The following is a 14,239-nucleotide window of genomic DNA, read 5'->3' on the forward strand; positions in this document are numbered from 1 at the left end:
AGTGGATAGAAACCACAAATAAATGGGTAAATGGTTAAAAAGTGTCCACAGAGGTCTCTTTCTGGAGAAAACAAGCACAGAGAAGGTTCAGCTGGAGGATGGCAGTTTGTGCTCTCAAACATGACTTTTCCCCGGTGGTGGTCACAGGGAGCTGCTGCCACAGGAGCTTTGAGTGGGGTTTGCTTTGGGGTGTTTAAAGTAATAAAAGTCCTGTGCCAATGTTAGACCTGGCTGTTGGGGAGGTGGCACCAGGCCTCCTTTTGGGGATGGAGAAGATGAATGTGGGGAGCGGAGCAGCCTGTCCTGGGTCGGAGAGAGCAAAGCTGGGAGCAGAGTTTGACCACGCGTCCTCCCCTACCACAGGGTTTTACCTGTCCCTCGGTGTCCCTCGGTGTCTGTGGGCATATCTCCAGCACCTCTCCATCCTGCGGACATCTTCTGGGAGAGGACCCGTTGGCGCGGGTGCTGCCAGCATCCCTCCTGCACGCCCGGCCACTGGGCAGGAGTGACTGGGGGAAATGGGTGCAGAAGGACGTGGGGGCACCAGTTCCCGGAGAATGCCTGGCAGGAGTTGGGTGCTTTCGCTGGCAGACAGGAGGGCAGCCCAGCGTGCTGTGGATTTCAGCTGGTGCCCAGAAAAGACACCACAGCCCCACGTGGAAGGTGGTTTTGTGTTGCAAATCGTGTAGGGAGCACGGGGAGGGGGCAGCGGGGCAGTTTCTGCTGTTCTGTCCCCTGTACTAACCAAGCGGGTTTGGGGGGTTCCTGCCTTCACCATTGTGCCCACGGTAGTTGTTTTCAGTATGTGTTTGGAATGGCAGATCAAAGAAAAGGCTATCTGTCCCAAAATATGAATGGTTTTCTTCTAAATGCATGAAGAGCAATTTCCAGTTGTGTTTCCTCTGTCCTGTACGTTACCCAAGGGGTGGGGTTTACATAACGGAATAGTGGCCTGCACAGTTTTGTTGAAAAATAATAATCTGCCGTTGTTATATGCTACGGCACAAGATGAGTTTCTACAAAGAATTAATCTTTGTCTTAGCTATTGAAGGGAAAAAAAGGATCTGCTTTGCATTTTCTTTCCTAGACTGACATCAGATAAGCTAAATTGTTAATTCGAATGCTGCTGTAACAGAAGAGCAACGCATTTCTCAGACGGTGGCTTTATAAAAAGCGCGGAGAATCTCGAAAGTTGGCCACTGTCCAGAAATGGCAAGTGAACTCGAGGGCCGTGTCTGGGCATGGTTGGGGGGAGCGCTGCGATTGCCTAGGAGTTCAGTGCCCGAGCGCCCACCGGACAGGTGCCCGTCCAACATCATTTCTGAAAAGGCAAAGGTCTGTGGGGTGCGAGAGTGAACACCAGCGTAGCCCCCCAGGGATTCCTCCGTGAGCCCTCGGGTCCCGCGTGCCGGCACCGGTGCCACCGGTGCCGGCACCGCCGGCAGCCCCGCGCCCCCGGTCCGGCGGGTCCTGCAGGGGGGTGACAGCTCATGCCCGCCGCTGCGCGTGGCCGGCGGGGTCTGCGGGCAGCCGCGCGCGTCCTGACGCTTGGTTTCTCTCTGTCGCTGCCCACCCCTTCCCCAGCCTGCAAACGCAAAGAGCAAGAGCCGAACAAAGAGCGGAACAACTCCCAGAAGAAATCTCGCCTGGTTTTCACGGACCTCCAGCGCAGAACGCTTTTCGCCATCTTCAAGGAGAACAAGCGCCCTTCCAAAGAAATGCAGATCACCATCTCCCAGCAGCTGGGCCTGGAGCTCACCACCGTCAGCAACTTCTTCATGAACGCCCGGCGGCGCAGCCTGGAGAAGTGGCAGGACGACCTGAGCTCCGGGGGCTCCTCCTCGGCCCCCAGCACCTGTACCAAAGCGTGACGGGGAGCGGCCGGCACAGCGCGGCATGGCACGGCGCGGCGCGGCGGAGAGAGCGGCTTCGCGGCGGGGCCCTTCACTGGTGACTTAAAGCACAATCCTCCTGGAAACGAACCCCAGCCCAGCTGTAACAGAAGACAATTCTTACGGCTTTTAGTCAGTCTTAGCAGGCGCAAGTTGAAAAATTAACCTCTTTCTCTACAATACTATGCTCAGGACAGGCGAAGCAGGTCTGAAACGTAGGGGAGTCGTTCGTGAGGCAAGTTTCTCCTGAGCCCCAAAGAGCCCCGGCCGGCGGGGGTGCCGCTGCGAGCCCGGGCAACCTGCGCGTGCCCGGCGTTTGCCGGCAGGGCGCCGGTGCTGGCCACACCGCCCTGCACCAAAGCTCGCCGCAGTGGCGCGGCCACACGAGAACGGAGCACAAAGTCTGACACGTAGACGCTAAAGAATCCAAGAACCTGTTTTTAAAACTCAGGCATGGTTTTGTTAAGTGTTTTGGGAAAAAAGAAGAGAGATCAAACTTTAAGTTTTTGTTTGGTTTTTTTTTTATTTTATTTCTAGTTTGTTTAATTTAATCAGTGAGTATAGCTTGATCTTGGATCAGAAAAATTCAGTTCACTTGAGCTCAAAGTATCAAGCACAAAGCCGGTAGCTATAGAGATAGGTACGATCCTGGACTCACTACAGCGATTCTTTCAAGATGCAGCCTAACTTCCAAGGTTGGTAGGGAACACCTCTGTGACCACACGAGCCTCAAGCACAGTTTGCAGTTTGTCACAAGTTCTGTGTTTGTACCTAATGCAGATGCACACTCAGGAGGTCAATTTAACTGCTACAGTACATGGAGCAAACACAACGTTTTGAAAGATCTAGATTTTTTTAGGTCATTAATACGTCCTTTTTAGTTACCAGGATTCTAGTTTCTCCTCGACAACGTTCTTGTTACTGAAACGTGTTTAGCGTTCAGTGTACTTTTGTTCATTTTTTCGGTATTTTATGGTACTTTCAAGCAGGAAAAAAAAAGCAGAAACAAGCCCTCAGATGCCACTGACCGTTTTAGATGTGCCGCATATGACTTCAATATGCCATCTAGACCTATTGCATCCCCTAAGTTCCTTTTCTCCGCCGGTTACCCAAGCTGGCGGGAACACAGCACACCAAAGAGACAGGATTACTGCAAGCCAAAGATGTTTATAACTTGCCATTTTCTCTTTGTCACCGCTGGTGCGGGTGGTTGTTTGGCGACGGGGAAGCCTCACAAACTCCAAGCCCTCTCTCCACCTCCGGCGGCTGCCCTGCGGCGGAGCGGGCAGGCAGCGCTGGCAGCCGACGCGAGCGGAGCCCCGGCCGCAGCCGCCGCACCCACGCCACGGCCCCGTCCGCGCCTCGCAGCCCCGACCCGCGCCGCCGAAACGGCCGCGGCCGCTCGATGTGCGCGCTTACCAGTGAACGGCCCCTCCCGGAGCACCGGCCGAGTCCGCGGCAGCAAGCCAAGTGCGGTCGTGGTTCTTTAGAGACACTTGAGACTTTTTTTATGTACTACTTAATCGAAACCAAAGAAACGTTTTCTGCACCTACTTCTTCTGCAACAAACTGTTCCATTTAAAAATAAAATAAAAATAAAAAAAAACAAGGAAGCACGTCAGGAAACAAAATGAGTAACACACTGTGTTTTGACAGACATCTTGGACGTTTTAGGAAGCAGATCTCAAAGAAAGGGTTGACAAGAACGAGAACAAAGCAAAGCCAGTACGATTGCTGCTTCATTTGACAACTCAGTCATCTTAAAGTTGAAGATTGTCTTTAATTTGTGCCTATGCAGTTTTTTCAAAAGAACAAGGAACAGAGCAACCAAAACCTCAACAGCTACAATACCAAAGATGAGGATTCTCACTACTTGTGTTTCAGTTCATTATCTCCTCTTGCACGACTAAATGCATATAGCACCATTGATCTCTGTACAGGTAATCACTTCTGTTTCTTTGCGCAACCAAAAGAGCGGGTTTATTTATGTTTTTCCTGTTTCTGCCCCACATGGGATCTCTCCAAGAGCTGCATGGACTCCAAGTGCAAGACGTTGGGATACTACGCTGGTATGTCTCCTCTCTCCAGAGCCACGTAGGAAAAACTTGTCGGTTGGGTATGACTTGTTTTGTCGGGTAGAGTTGGTCTCCTGTATGTCTAGAGCTTTGAACAGCCATCCTTCTGTATGTGAAATTGGTTGAGTAACCTACACCATTCTTTCCCTTCCCTGGGGATAAAACTTGCAATATATATGTACCGATTTATGTCATTGTAAGTGCTGAGCACCGCCACAGCCTGGCTCACTGAGATCAGATCCCGATCTGAACCAAAATAGAGGTTTCAGCGGTTCATGTGGCAGTTCAGTAGTTCGTTTTGACATATTAGACATGTTATGTTGGTTGATCAAAGTCATGATGATCCAAATCATGACACGCAGACCTAGGTCCAGATTTATCTTCACAGCTGGAGAGCAGTGCTACCATTTTTCTCCATCTCTACCTTTAAACAAGGGCTTCTTTTTAACTACTTTGCAAAAGTGCTGCAGTTATTTTCCAATGCTTACACTTAAAAAAAGAAAGAAAATAAAAAAGCCTTGTCCGCTCAGGACAAGCTCTGGGAATCAAAACATCCCTCAACTTAGATTTCCAGGCAGATCATGCATGATTTGAAAATGATCCAAAGAAGCCTTGTAAGTCAGACATGGAATAAAGCTGCCAAAAAGTGGTTCAGGTCTGGGCTGATGTGTACGGATGCCTCCGGGTATTTGAGCGAGAAGTTCTGAGTCAGCACGCTGTAGAGCAGGGCCAGCTGAGGTGGTCTGGTCATGTTGAAGTTTCACCTTCATTCCCATCCAAGGGGGTCCACTCAAACCCGCCTCTCCACCTGCGCTTTGAACGTGGCATTGCCCTCCGGGGCAGTGTCTCATTCTGAAAGCGTCCTCTCGCAGTCCGCAGCAGGCAGAGGCTGGCTTTCGATCACTTTTCTCACGCTCCATTCCATAGTGCCCCTGTGAGCACGGCAGGAGATGACACGCCACCCGTGAAAACCCAACTGTCGTTCCTTACCTCCCCTCCCCTTCCCGCAGTCCCAAGGCAGAGCAGCGTGTCATCTTGGACAACGACCGAGCCCCAGGCATCCCCTAAGGCGTGCGCCTGGCAGCCGGTGCCCACCGCAGAGATGGGGACCTTGGGACACTTCACGTTAGGGACGTCCACCGACCGAAGGGTTTGCATCCCGCGTACCACCGTCCTTAGAGGCAGAGGGGAGCCTGCCCTGGGCTTCTCGTGAAGCCTGTGAGCAAAGACCTGGGCTTTTTATTTCTCTTCGGAGTTCGTCCCAATAGCCATAACCAAATAAGTCTAGATCAATTCCTGAATTATAAGAAAAAGTATCTTCAATGAAGTCATTCATTTTCTCCAAATTCTGGAAGGTTTTGTTACGCAATATTACGGCTTAATTTTTTTTCTTGATCTTTCAAATGTTGATCCGCCATCTCACGCCAGGAACGACATAATCACACTGAGTAGTGCCAAGGCTGGCCTTGCTGCCCGCACTGCAGCATTTGTTTAGCAAAACGCATGAGGCTTCTCTGTGCTGGGGATTGCAAATATATCAATGCCCATGTTTCCTCCATATTTGTCAAAAGTCATTTTCATCTGAACATCTGGAAATACTGCTGCATTTTTTATCCCTGCATCTTTCATGGCCCTATGTTATGTCTTCCATTTCATTGTCAACTCTTGTAGGCTTTTATGTAGCAGCTATCTCAGAAGAGGAGTGTCAATAGCATATACTGTGGGTAGATATATTTGTATGTACAAGTACGAGCATAATATATGCTATATTCTGCCCGTACTAAAAAAAACTCAGATATGTTACGTTTATATACCATATATTTATGAATCTATAGAGCCGTGTAATGTAACTTGTTCCTTTTATTTATTCTGATACGAAAGACTAGTATGTACAGATAGTATCCCAGCATCTTCTGTACCGTGTACTTGGAGTTACTACCACAGGCACATCCAAGATGAATTCAACTTTCAAGAAACCTTGGATATTGCTTAATCATCCGTGAAGGAACAAAGAATGTGCTTGATGACTTCGGTTGAATAGCTTTATTCTGGCTCTCTCTTACCTAAAGCTGAATCCAAAGACCTGCGAAGGACTAAACCAGCAAACTACGCTCAAACCTGCATAAGGGAATAGGGATCTCCTCTTCCAAAGCAAGACACGGTAACGACATGGTATTGCAAAGAGTGTGCTAGCTTCGGACAAAACCCAATGTTTTTCTTGCTTGTCACAATACCTAAGTATTTTTAAGACATGGGGAAACTTTATACTTGGCCTCCTTTATATTTATTAAGGGGAATTTTTATTGTTTAAATTTTTTTAAAAGGCAGAGCTTAAAATGGTTTTATTTTTTTTCCAGACACTTGTGGGTTTTAAGCCAATATATTATCTATCAATATTGTAATTTATTTAATTTAGTCTTAGAGTAGGTCCTGAAATCTCTGTTCAGTCTAAATCCCATTGAGTTTCATTTTAGCTTTAAAATTCAATGGGAGTTTTGCCTGAATACAGGCTGCGGGATCAGGCTCCAATGTTAGTTATTTGTAGCTATTTATTCATAAATTCAATCATTTATGAATTAATTTGGGATTAATCTTGCTTATTTATCCATTTTACTGTTGTAGCGCATCAGAGATGCGAAGCCTATGTTAGTAAATACACTTAAAAGTTAGTATTGCTTCATAGAGCAGCCAGGTTCTGTTACAGACAGCAGAAAAATTACGAGTTACATGTAACAGGAGTCTAGTTTTGATTTCTTCTTTTAATTAATTTTAATTGTTTAAATATCAAAGTTTAAATTATTTAAGTTAATCCCTTCCCATCTGATTAGAAAGTGCGACGTACCTTTATTATGGCACATAAAGCCTTCATAATATAACTTATTTATTTAACTTATTCATCATCATCTGAGGATGCCCTTGTATAGTTTTTATTTTTTATTTAGAATTACCTTTAAAGCACTACAGCCGATTTTCTCTAAGAACAACAGAGCGAATTTTGAGGACAAGCAATGAATATTCAACCTAAAACTGTGCATTCAGAAACGGTAGGAAAAAAAAGACACTGGGATACTTTGCCTGAACTTTGTGGCTTCTTAAAACTTAAGCTGGGGGAAAAATAATACATGCCAAGCAAAAAGAGAGAAACCCTTAAACTAGCTGCTTCCAAGAATGAACTTCTGTGTGTGTAAAAAAAAAAAAAAAAGAAAAAAGAAAAAAAAAAGAAAAAAGAAAAAAAGAAAAAACCTTTCTATTTCTAGTGAGAACCAAAGAGGCTACCTCACTGACTTTTTCCATTTGTAATTTTAATCGTGTTGATGATACCAAAGATACCAAAGATTTCTTTCTCTGTGCGGTCTGCATTTTGCTTGTGCTCTTTTATAGTTTCAACTGTTCTCTCCTACACACTGTAATGTACAGCTGCAACCCAGATACCCAAAGAAATACTTCTTCTGGAAGCTGCCAATTCTGGTGACGACATTTTCTGTGTTTCCCTTATGCCTTCCTGCCAGCCGCAAACGTTTGGAGACGTGAAACCATTTCACGTCCATCCCCACGCCGAATTCCAGTGGATGGAGCGGTTGTGTTGACCTGGAGATGAATCCAGGCTTTGTCCATCAGCCGATTCCCTGGGGAAAGGGATCTGCATGCGGCCACCTGCAGAAGTCCTGCTTAAGTATGTATGGGCGGGCGTTTGCAGCAGCAGCAGCAGCAATTAGCACTAGAAATTAGTATTTACGAGCAGTGCCATGCTTGAACAGAATCTAACGGGCTGGTCCGTGGGCCCCCACGCTGGCGGAGCCCACTGCTGACAGCTAGGCTGAGGGGAGGGGGATTCTTCTTAATTTTGGACACCCAGCAGCAAGCCCTCTGCTTGGACGAGCCCCGTTCTGCCTGGCCCACGCACACGCACGGTGTCTGCTGAACCCGGCGAGCACGGCAGATACGGAGGCGGCTCCCTCCTGCTCACATTTTTCTGTTGTTGTTCGCAGTTACAGTTCTCATACGAAATTCAATTAATTATTTTTCTCAAGTTAGCAATGAAGCAAAGCTACGTTGAGCTCCATTAGTATCATGTTCCTAAGCGATTACTTAAAAGTTGTTTGTTTGTCTTTGGGGAATTAGTGGTGCCCTTTAGCATTTGTTTCTTTGAGCCTGTTTTATCCTGTTTATGCGACTGAACCAAACGCTCTGATGAGCCGAATCCACTCCTGGGCACTGCTCGCTGCTCCCACCACGCTGTACCTCCGCAGCTTCCCACAGGCACGTTCAGACACGAGTTCAGCTTTTCTTTCGGAGCCCCCCCTAATCCTGCCATTAGCAGAGCCTGTTCCACAGTAAAACCAAGACGATGGTGAGCAGGGGCTGGTAGGTAAATTTAAAAGAGAAAAACAAAAATTCAGATTGCAGGTATGCACTTTTTGGCTGAGCTTGAAAGCTGGCTTATAAATCTCCGGACCTGACCCGCACGAGTACAAACGCCTCGATTTAATGACAATTAAGGGAGGCGACACTCGCCCCAGCGCAGCATCTCCTGCGTCGGTGAGGCACCGTGTCGGTGCAGAGCCCCGAGGAGCCGCATCCCAGGGTGGGGGGTGGGACGGGGCCGTCTGCTGCAGGGGCTTGAGCCTTTCCCTAGGAAATCTGCCCGAGCAATGCCTCGGGCTTCACATAGACAAATTACCGACAGCTCAACGCAAAAGCTCCGCTTTGGTTAAGTGTTGCCTTTTAATTTGTGTTTCTTTTTTGTTCTAAGTCTGTATTGGAAAAGATAGGGACTTGACAAGTGTGCTTTTTATCTCTCTCTGTATATGTATTCCTTCAACAAAAAGCTATAATAATTCTCAGGATGCCTTCTGGGCGTGGAGGAGACGATCTGTCCTTGTGCTCGGCGAAACCTTCCCGCCGTGCCCCTCGCCACCCCCTGCCCGCACGGGCGGGTGGCAGGCGGGACACAGAAAATCCCCAGAGCTGGCAGGGTCCTCTGCAGCAATCGCGTTCCTTACCGGACTCATGCTTCACTTGCAAAGTGTGACATTACCACGGGACGAGTGCCTTGCTTGAACCAAAGCAACGATTTTGCCAGTCTAGACCTCTCTGTGCTTTTTTTATTCTTCCTGTGAATACCTCAGCTTCAACTGGGCCGCCGAATCGTACCTGGTGGGCTTTTTGTACTGTGGTGCTTTGCAATGCAGCCCTGCAAAGAACAAAACTCCTAATAATACCAAAGGCTCTCCCCCTCCTCCCCCTCCTCCTCCTCCTCCTCCTCCTGTTCCTCCTTTTCTTCCTCCTCCTCCTCCTCCTCCTGTTCCTCCTCCTCCTTCTCCTCCTCCTTCTCTCCCTCTCCTCCTCCTCCTCCTCTATTTCTTCATGGTTCCAAAGCTTTAATATAAAACTGGGCATGTTGGCAACGCAGACCGTGCAATCCCTTACCGAATTTTCTCAGATATACCTCATAGAGAATAGTTGTTTAGAGTAATGTTATTATAGCGTATGTAATAAATTATTCACTGTTTCTTTTTGGTAACTGTGATTTAAAAAAGAAAAAAGCTTTATACGTTTTAGGTTGTGCTTTTGTAATAGACGGAAAAGGTGCGCTTAAAAATGTACGTCAGTCTTTCTTCCCGTTGGGTTTTTTTTCTTTATTACAGATTGGGGAAAAGTTGCAGAATGAGCCCAAAGTTTACAGTTTCATATTTTGCTGAAGAAACAATCTGTGTTAATTTGCTCTGTTGAAAAAAAAAAGAAAAAAAAAGATTATTTTCTACATTTGTGCTACTTGGTCTGAACAGCTAAGTGTTCCGTGTGACAGTGTAGTATTATAATTAGCAACTGCCAATCAGCGCTACCATTTTTATGCATGAGGCAAAACCTTAGCAGTGTGATGCATCGTGGTTCTTAATGGCAACTTCTTTTTTTGAATTTGAAAATAGGTCTTTTGGTTTGATGGTATTTATTTATGCATGGAGCCTGTTATCTGTTAGCAGCTGTGGCGCAGTTGTGTATACCTTTAAGCTGTGAAAACATGCACAGTTTTGCCTCATACGGTGAAGTACTTATCAGAACTGATAACTCGCATCGGTTCTGATCTGTCCGTGTTCTAAACACAGGCTCAAATTGAATTCCAGTTAAATTGGTTTTTGAGGAAGAGTTTGGCCAGCTGGCGGCTTTTTCCCAGCCAATTCGACCCGTAAGCCAGTCGCGTGAAAATACACGTCTTGCTCAAAAGGGAGCCAACTGTGCGTTTTTTCCCAGGAACGGGAGTTACTTTGGCTTTATGGCAGGCCCGGGGGACCCGACCGGCCGCGGTGGCCGTGCTCGGGGAGCGCCGGCCGCCTCCCTCGCCTCGCCTGCGGCTCCTGCCCGGGCCGACCGTCGCGTCGCGTGTCGCGACGGGGCGGGCGCTCGGCAGGACGCAGGCGAGTCGGGGGTCGGCGGCGCTCCCCCAGCCGCCTCGCCCGTCGCGACGGAGGAGCCCGTCGCGGGGCACCGGTCCGGGCGGCGCGGCCGGTGACCCCGCTGCCGCGCTCCCACCGGGAGGGAGCAGGAGCACCGGTCCCGGCCCCGGCCCCGGCCGCCCCGCCACGCACCACCCTCCGCTCGGGGTTCAGGTGTCTTAAAAAGTTTTATACCCGCTTTGATTTCGCCCTCGTGTCACAAACCGGTTTCACGCCCAAGACCCCCCAGTTTTGCAGTGCCGCTCGCGGACCGGCAAATTGATTGTCTTTTCTATCCGGGTCCGGCTTCAGACTCCTAACGTGACCCTGACTCGCTGATCGTGCTGGACATAAAGCCAAATCAACTACTAAATACACTTTACTCTGCGTAGAAGAGTGCCACTTGGGGAATAGGAGTACGAAAGTCGCAGTCTTCTAACGAGGCATCTGAAGTAACGTCGGTAGAGTGTTTATATTGTCTGTCATTAAGGATATATTAGAGATGTGCTTTCATTAGTGCAAAGAAACATATTTTTATTTGGCCTTATACAGTAGATTGTGATAATGAAAGCTTTGTAATATAGTCTGTTTATTTTTTTTTTCTTATTTATCTGCCAAAGACAGTAATGGATACGAGAATTTTAAATAGGTTTTTTTGTAAGACAGTTAATGATTGTAATAGTGTTTAATCTTCCAGGAAGCTTTATGTGTTCTTCCGCAATAAGCAGACTCGATATTCGTTTCGGCAGACTCAACTCATGCTAGCAGATCCCAATGCTACTCAGACGACACGCAGTTGTTGTAATACCTACACGCTGAGTTCACCTGCATTTTTCAGTCCAAAGGCAAGGAGGGGTATGTGAGACAATGGCAATGTTCACTACTGTGGCCAGCAGTAGATGGTCCAGCTTGCTAAAATTTGCCAAGGTACTTGTATTATGAAATTTAAGGTATATTTTATTATGTCATTTTATGTCATTTTTTAACTTTGTGGAAGGTGATATGTTGAACTGAGTGTAAGCTGAGTTTTTCAGACAAATAAAGTAGCTAAAGAGTGAATGTTATTTTATCATTAAAGGGTTTTTACTCAATGATTTGTGCCAATAGATGTCCTTTATCTTAATGACAAGTATTACATTGCTTTCAAATTTTTATTTATAGCTATTGATGTAAAACCCACACACACATATTATTTGCCAAAGTTCAATAAAGGAGGAAAACAACGCTTTTGCTTCCTTGTGCGATGAAAAGTTCCTGTTTTTTTTCCAGGTGCCTTCCTAGTGTCTGGCTGCTCCCCACAGCCCGGTCCCAGACCACGGGGCGGCGCGGAGCTTCGCTACCCGGGGCCCCAGCACCGGCTCGGGCTGTTACCGCTGCCGGGGGGTACAGCAGGGGAAAGCAGAGCCCAGCACAGTCAGACTGATGTAGGACCACATCCCGACAACGCTACGTTGCATCTAGGGTCTGGCCAAGTATGAGCGAAAAGTACTTGAAAAAAGACCTGGCACGTTCTTCTATGAACGCAGCTCGTGTAACTAGCGCCAGATGCGGATTATAATGGAATAGGGACAAATCAGGGCAGGGAGAGAGGCAGCTTCATTATCCCGCAGATGATCTCTCGAGTGGAGCGTTTTGCAAACCTCCTCTCCCGGGTTTCCTCTGGCACAGACTTTCCAGTGCATTAACCTTTACTCCTCCTGCTTATCATGCGCTGTGCGATGCATACGCATTGACTTCACTGACACTGCTCAGCGGTCTGTGCAAGACCGGGACCTGGGCCTCTGGCGTGTGAGTATTTAAGGTCTTTTGTAAAGAAAAATCCTTTAATTGTGTAGCCTGACTGAAAATGAAACAGAGCACTGCATTCGCATCTAGTAACGCCGTAGCTTCTGGGCAGAGGGCGATGATATGGCTTTGCTCTAGAGGCTGAAAGCAGGAGAAGAAAACGGGATGAGCGCTGCTGCCTGCTGAGCATCCTTCTTCCCCCCGAAAGGGTCGTGGCCCCCCCCGGGCAGGGGGTGACAGCACCAGCAGCGCTTCGGAGGTGAGGCGACGGGAACGTGGCCCATCGTTCCTCTTGCTCTGCCGGTACCTAGGTGCGGGACCCACAGGTTCCCACCGTTCTCCCCAGGCGTTTTAGTCTCAGCACTGGTTTGGGGGAGCGGGGGGGGGCACCGGGTTTGGGTCTCACAGGTGGGACAAGCAGGTACAACTGCGTTTATAAGCAGAGTTTCGTTATTTGTGTGCAAAATCCGGCCTCAGCCTGGCCAGGACACATCAGCTCCTGTTTGAAGAGGGTGACTCCTCCGAGGAACCACCCATCCTTCAGCAGCCGTCACTGACATTGCTCCCGAAGGGCTCGGGCCCCTTCCCAGGGCAAACCAGCCCAGGGAGGGACTGGCAAAGACACGGGTCATCAGCCTCAGCTTCTTTGTCCTTTTCCTTTTCCAGTGGCCTCTGGTTTTCCCAAGAAAATGCCAAAAATTGGTTCAGTTTGGTGGTAACTCGCTGCCTATGTTACAGTAGTGAAGATATTTGTTAAAGGAGAAATCACTTTATATTTATGTAAATCACTGAATTACACGATGCAACGTAATTACCATAAAATCAAGTAAATTACCACACTTTCATTCCCTGAAGCAGCACTACTGGAGGAGGCAGGAGGTTCCTCGAGTCGAAATTTGATGGCAAGGAGGACGTAGCAGGTTTGCACTCATTCATTCGTTTTACTCCAGCTATAGGCAAGGTTTTCTGTTTTTTCTCCTTGAGTAATCTCATCACAAGTAGATAAAACATGAAACTAAATGAACAAGGAAAAGCACTTTCCTACCTCTTAAAAAAAAAAAAAAATCCCATAAAAATGGCCCTTTCCTTCCTTAACCTTTTGGCAGCGGTGGAAGAATGACTCCAGGTGCCATTCCTCTCTCTGCCCACCCCGATGCCTGCGGCAGGGTCGGCCGCCTCAGCGCAGCCTTGGGGAGGGCACGGGCGGCTGCGGGAGGGACGCTGCGGCCCCCCCCGGGAACCACCGTGTCCCGTCCCCAGGTGAGCACCGAGGACTGTGCACAGGGGGGGCTGCAGCACCGTCACCAGTAGAAAGGGCACTGTGGGGTTTATTATCTTGAATCTAACCTTAGCACCGATTTTTAACCTTGGGGTTAATAAAATCACAGAAGAATTTGTTTTCATGCTCATTCTCTTCATACCCCTCTCTCGACACTGAGCCAGATTCTGCCATTAATTAAATTTACGCTGCTTCATTTAACTTTGCTGAGTAGCTACCAGTGCAAATAAAAGCAGACCTGCCTCTTCAGCATTTTGTGTCAAAGAGCCCAGAACGCTGCTGTTCAAGTCTCCTTTCCACCTTCACCTTCTGGCTGGGGTGTGCTGGGGACCCCTGAGGAGGGGGAGGGAACCGAGCCCCCCCCCCCCCCGAGCCCCATGTTCCCAGCAGCTCACACTCTCCCTCCGGCCAGGCACGGAGCTGAGCATCTCTCCGAGCGCCCTGCTCCTGCCCCACGCTCCCCTCGCACAGCTACGACTGACGAGCTGCTCCGCGTTCGGGGGCAATGGAAGCGACAAGGCAGCCTCACCCCAAAACCCGCTGCCCCCGCGCACCGGGGAAAGGAGCCCACCCGCGCAGGCTGGGCTTTGACCCAAACCAGATCCCGGTGCTCGGGCTCTGCGGGGAGAGCAAGAAGGCACAAGCTGGGTCAGGTGTGTTTTCCCGAGCCCTCTCTCCATGCAGAGCTCCGGGCTCCTGCCGTGGGCAGCAAACCGCCCCGGCAGAGGGGTCTGCTCCGGGAGAAGGCAGCGGTGAAGACCACGGGAGCGAGTG

General features: G+C 48.7%; 1 protein-coding gene across 1 annotated transcript in view; it reads left to right on the forward strand.

The window, feature by feature from the left end:
• ONECUT2 (one cut homeobox 2) overlaps positions 1-11,624 on the forward strand; it is a 28,350-nt gene extending 16,726 nt beyond the window's left edge. The window contains exon 2 of the mRNA XM_049795823.1: positions 1,585-11,624. Coding sequence (XP_049651780.1) covers positions 1,585-1,871 — 287 coding nt within the window. The 3' untranslated portion in view covers positions 1,872-11,624. The remainder of the gene's footprint in view (positions 1-1,584) is intronic.
• The last annotated feature ends 2,615 nt before the right edge of the window (positions 11,625-14,239 follow it).

The sequence above is a fragment of the Accipiter gentilis genome, chromosome Z (genome assembly GCF_929443795.1).
Source record: "Accipiter gentilis chromosome Z, bAccGen1.1, whole genome shotgun sequence".
In the NCBI taxonomy this organism is placed as follows: domain Eukaryota; kingdom Metazoa; phylum Chordata; class Aves; order Accipitriformes; family Accipitridae; genus Astur; species Astur gentilis.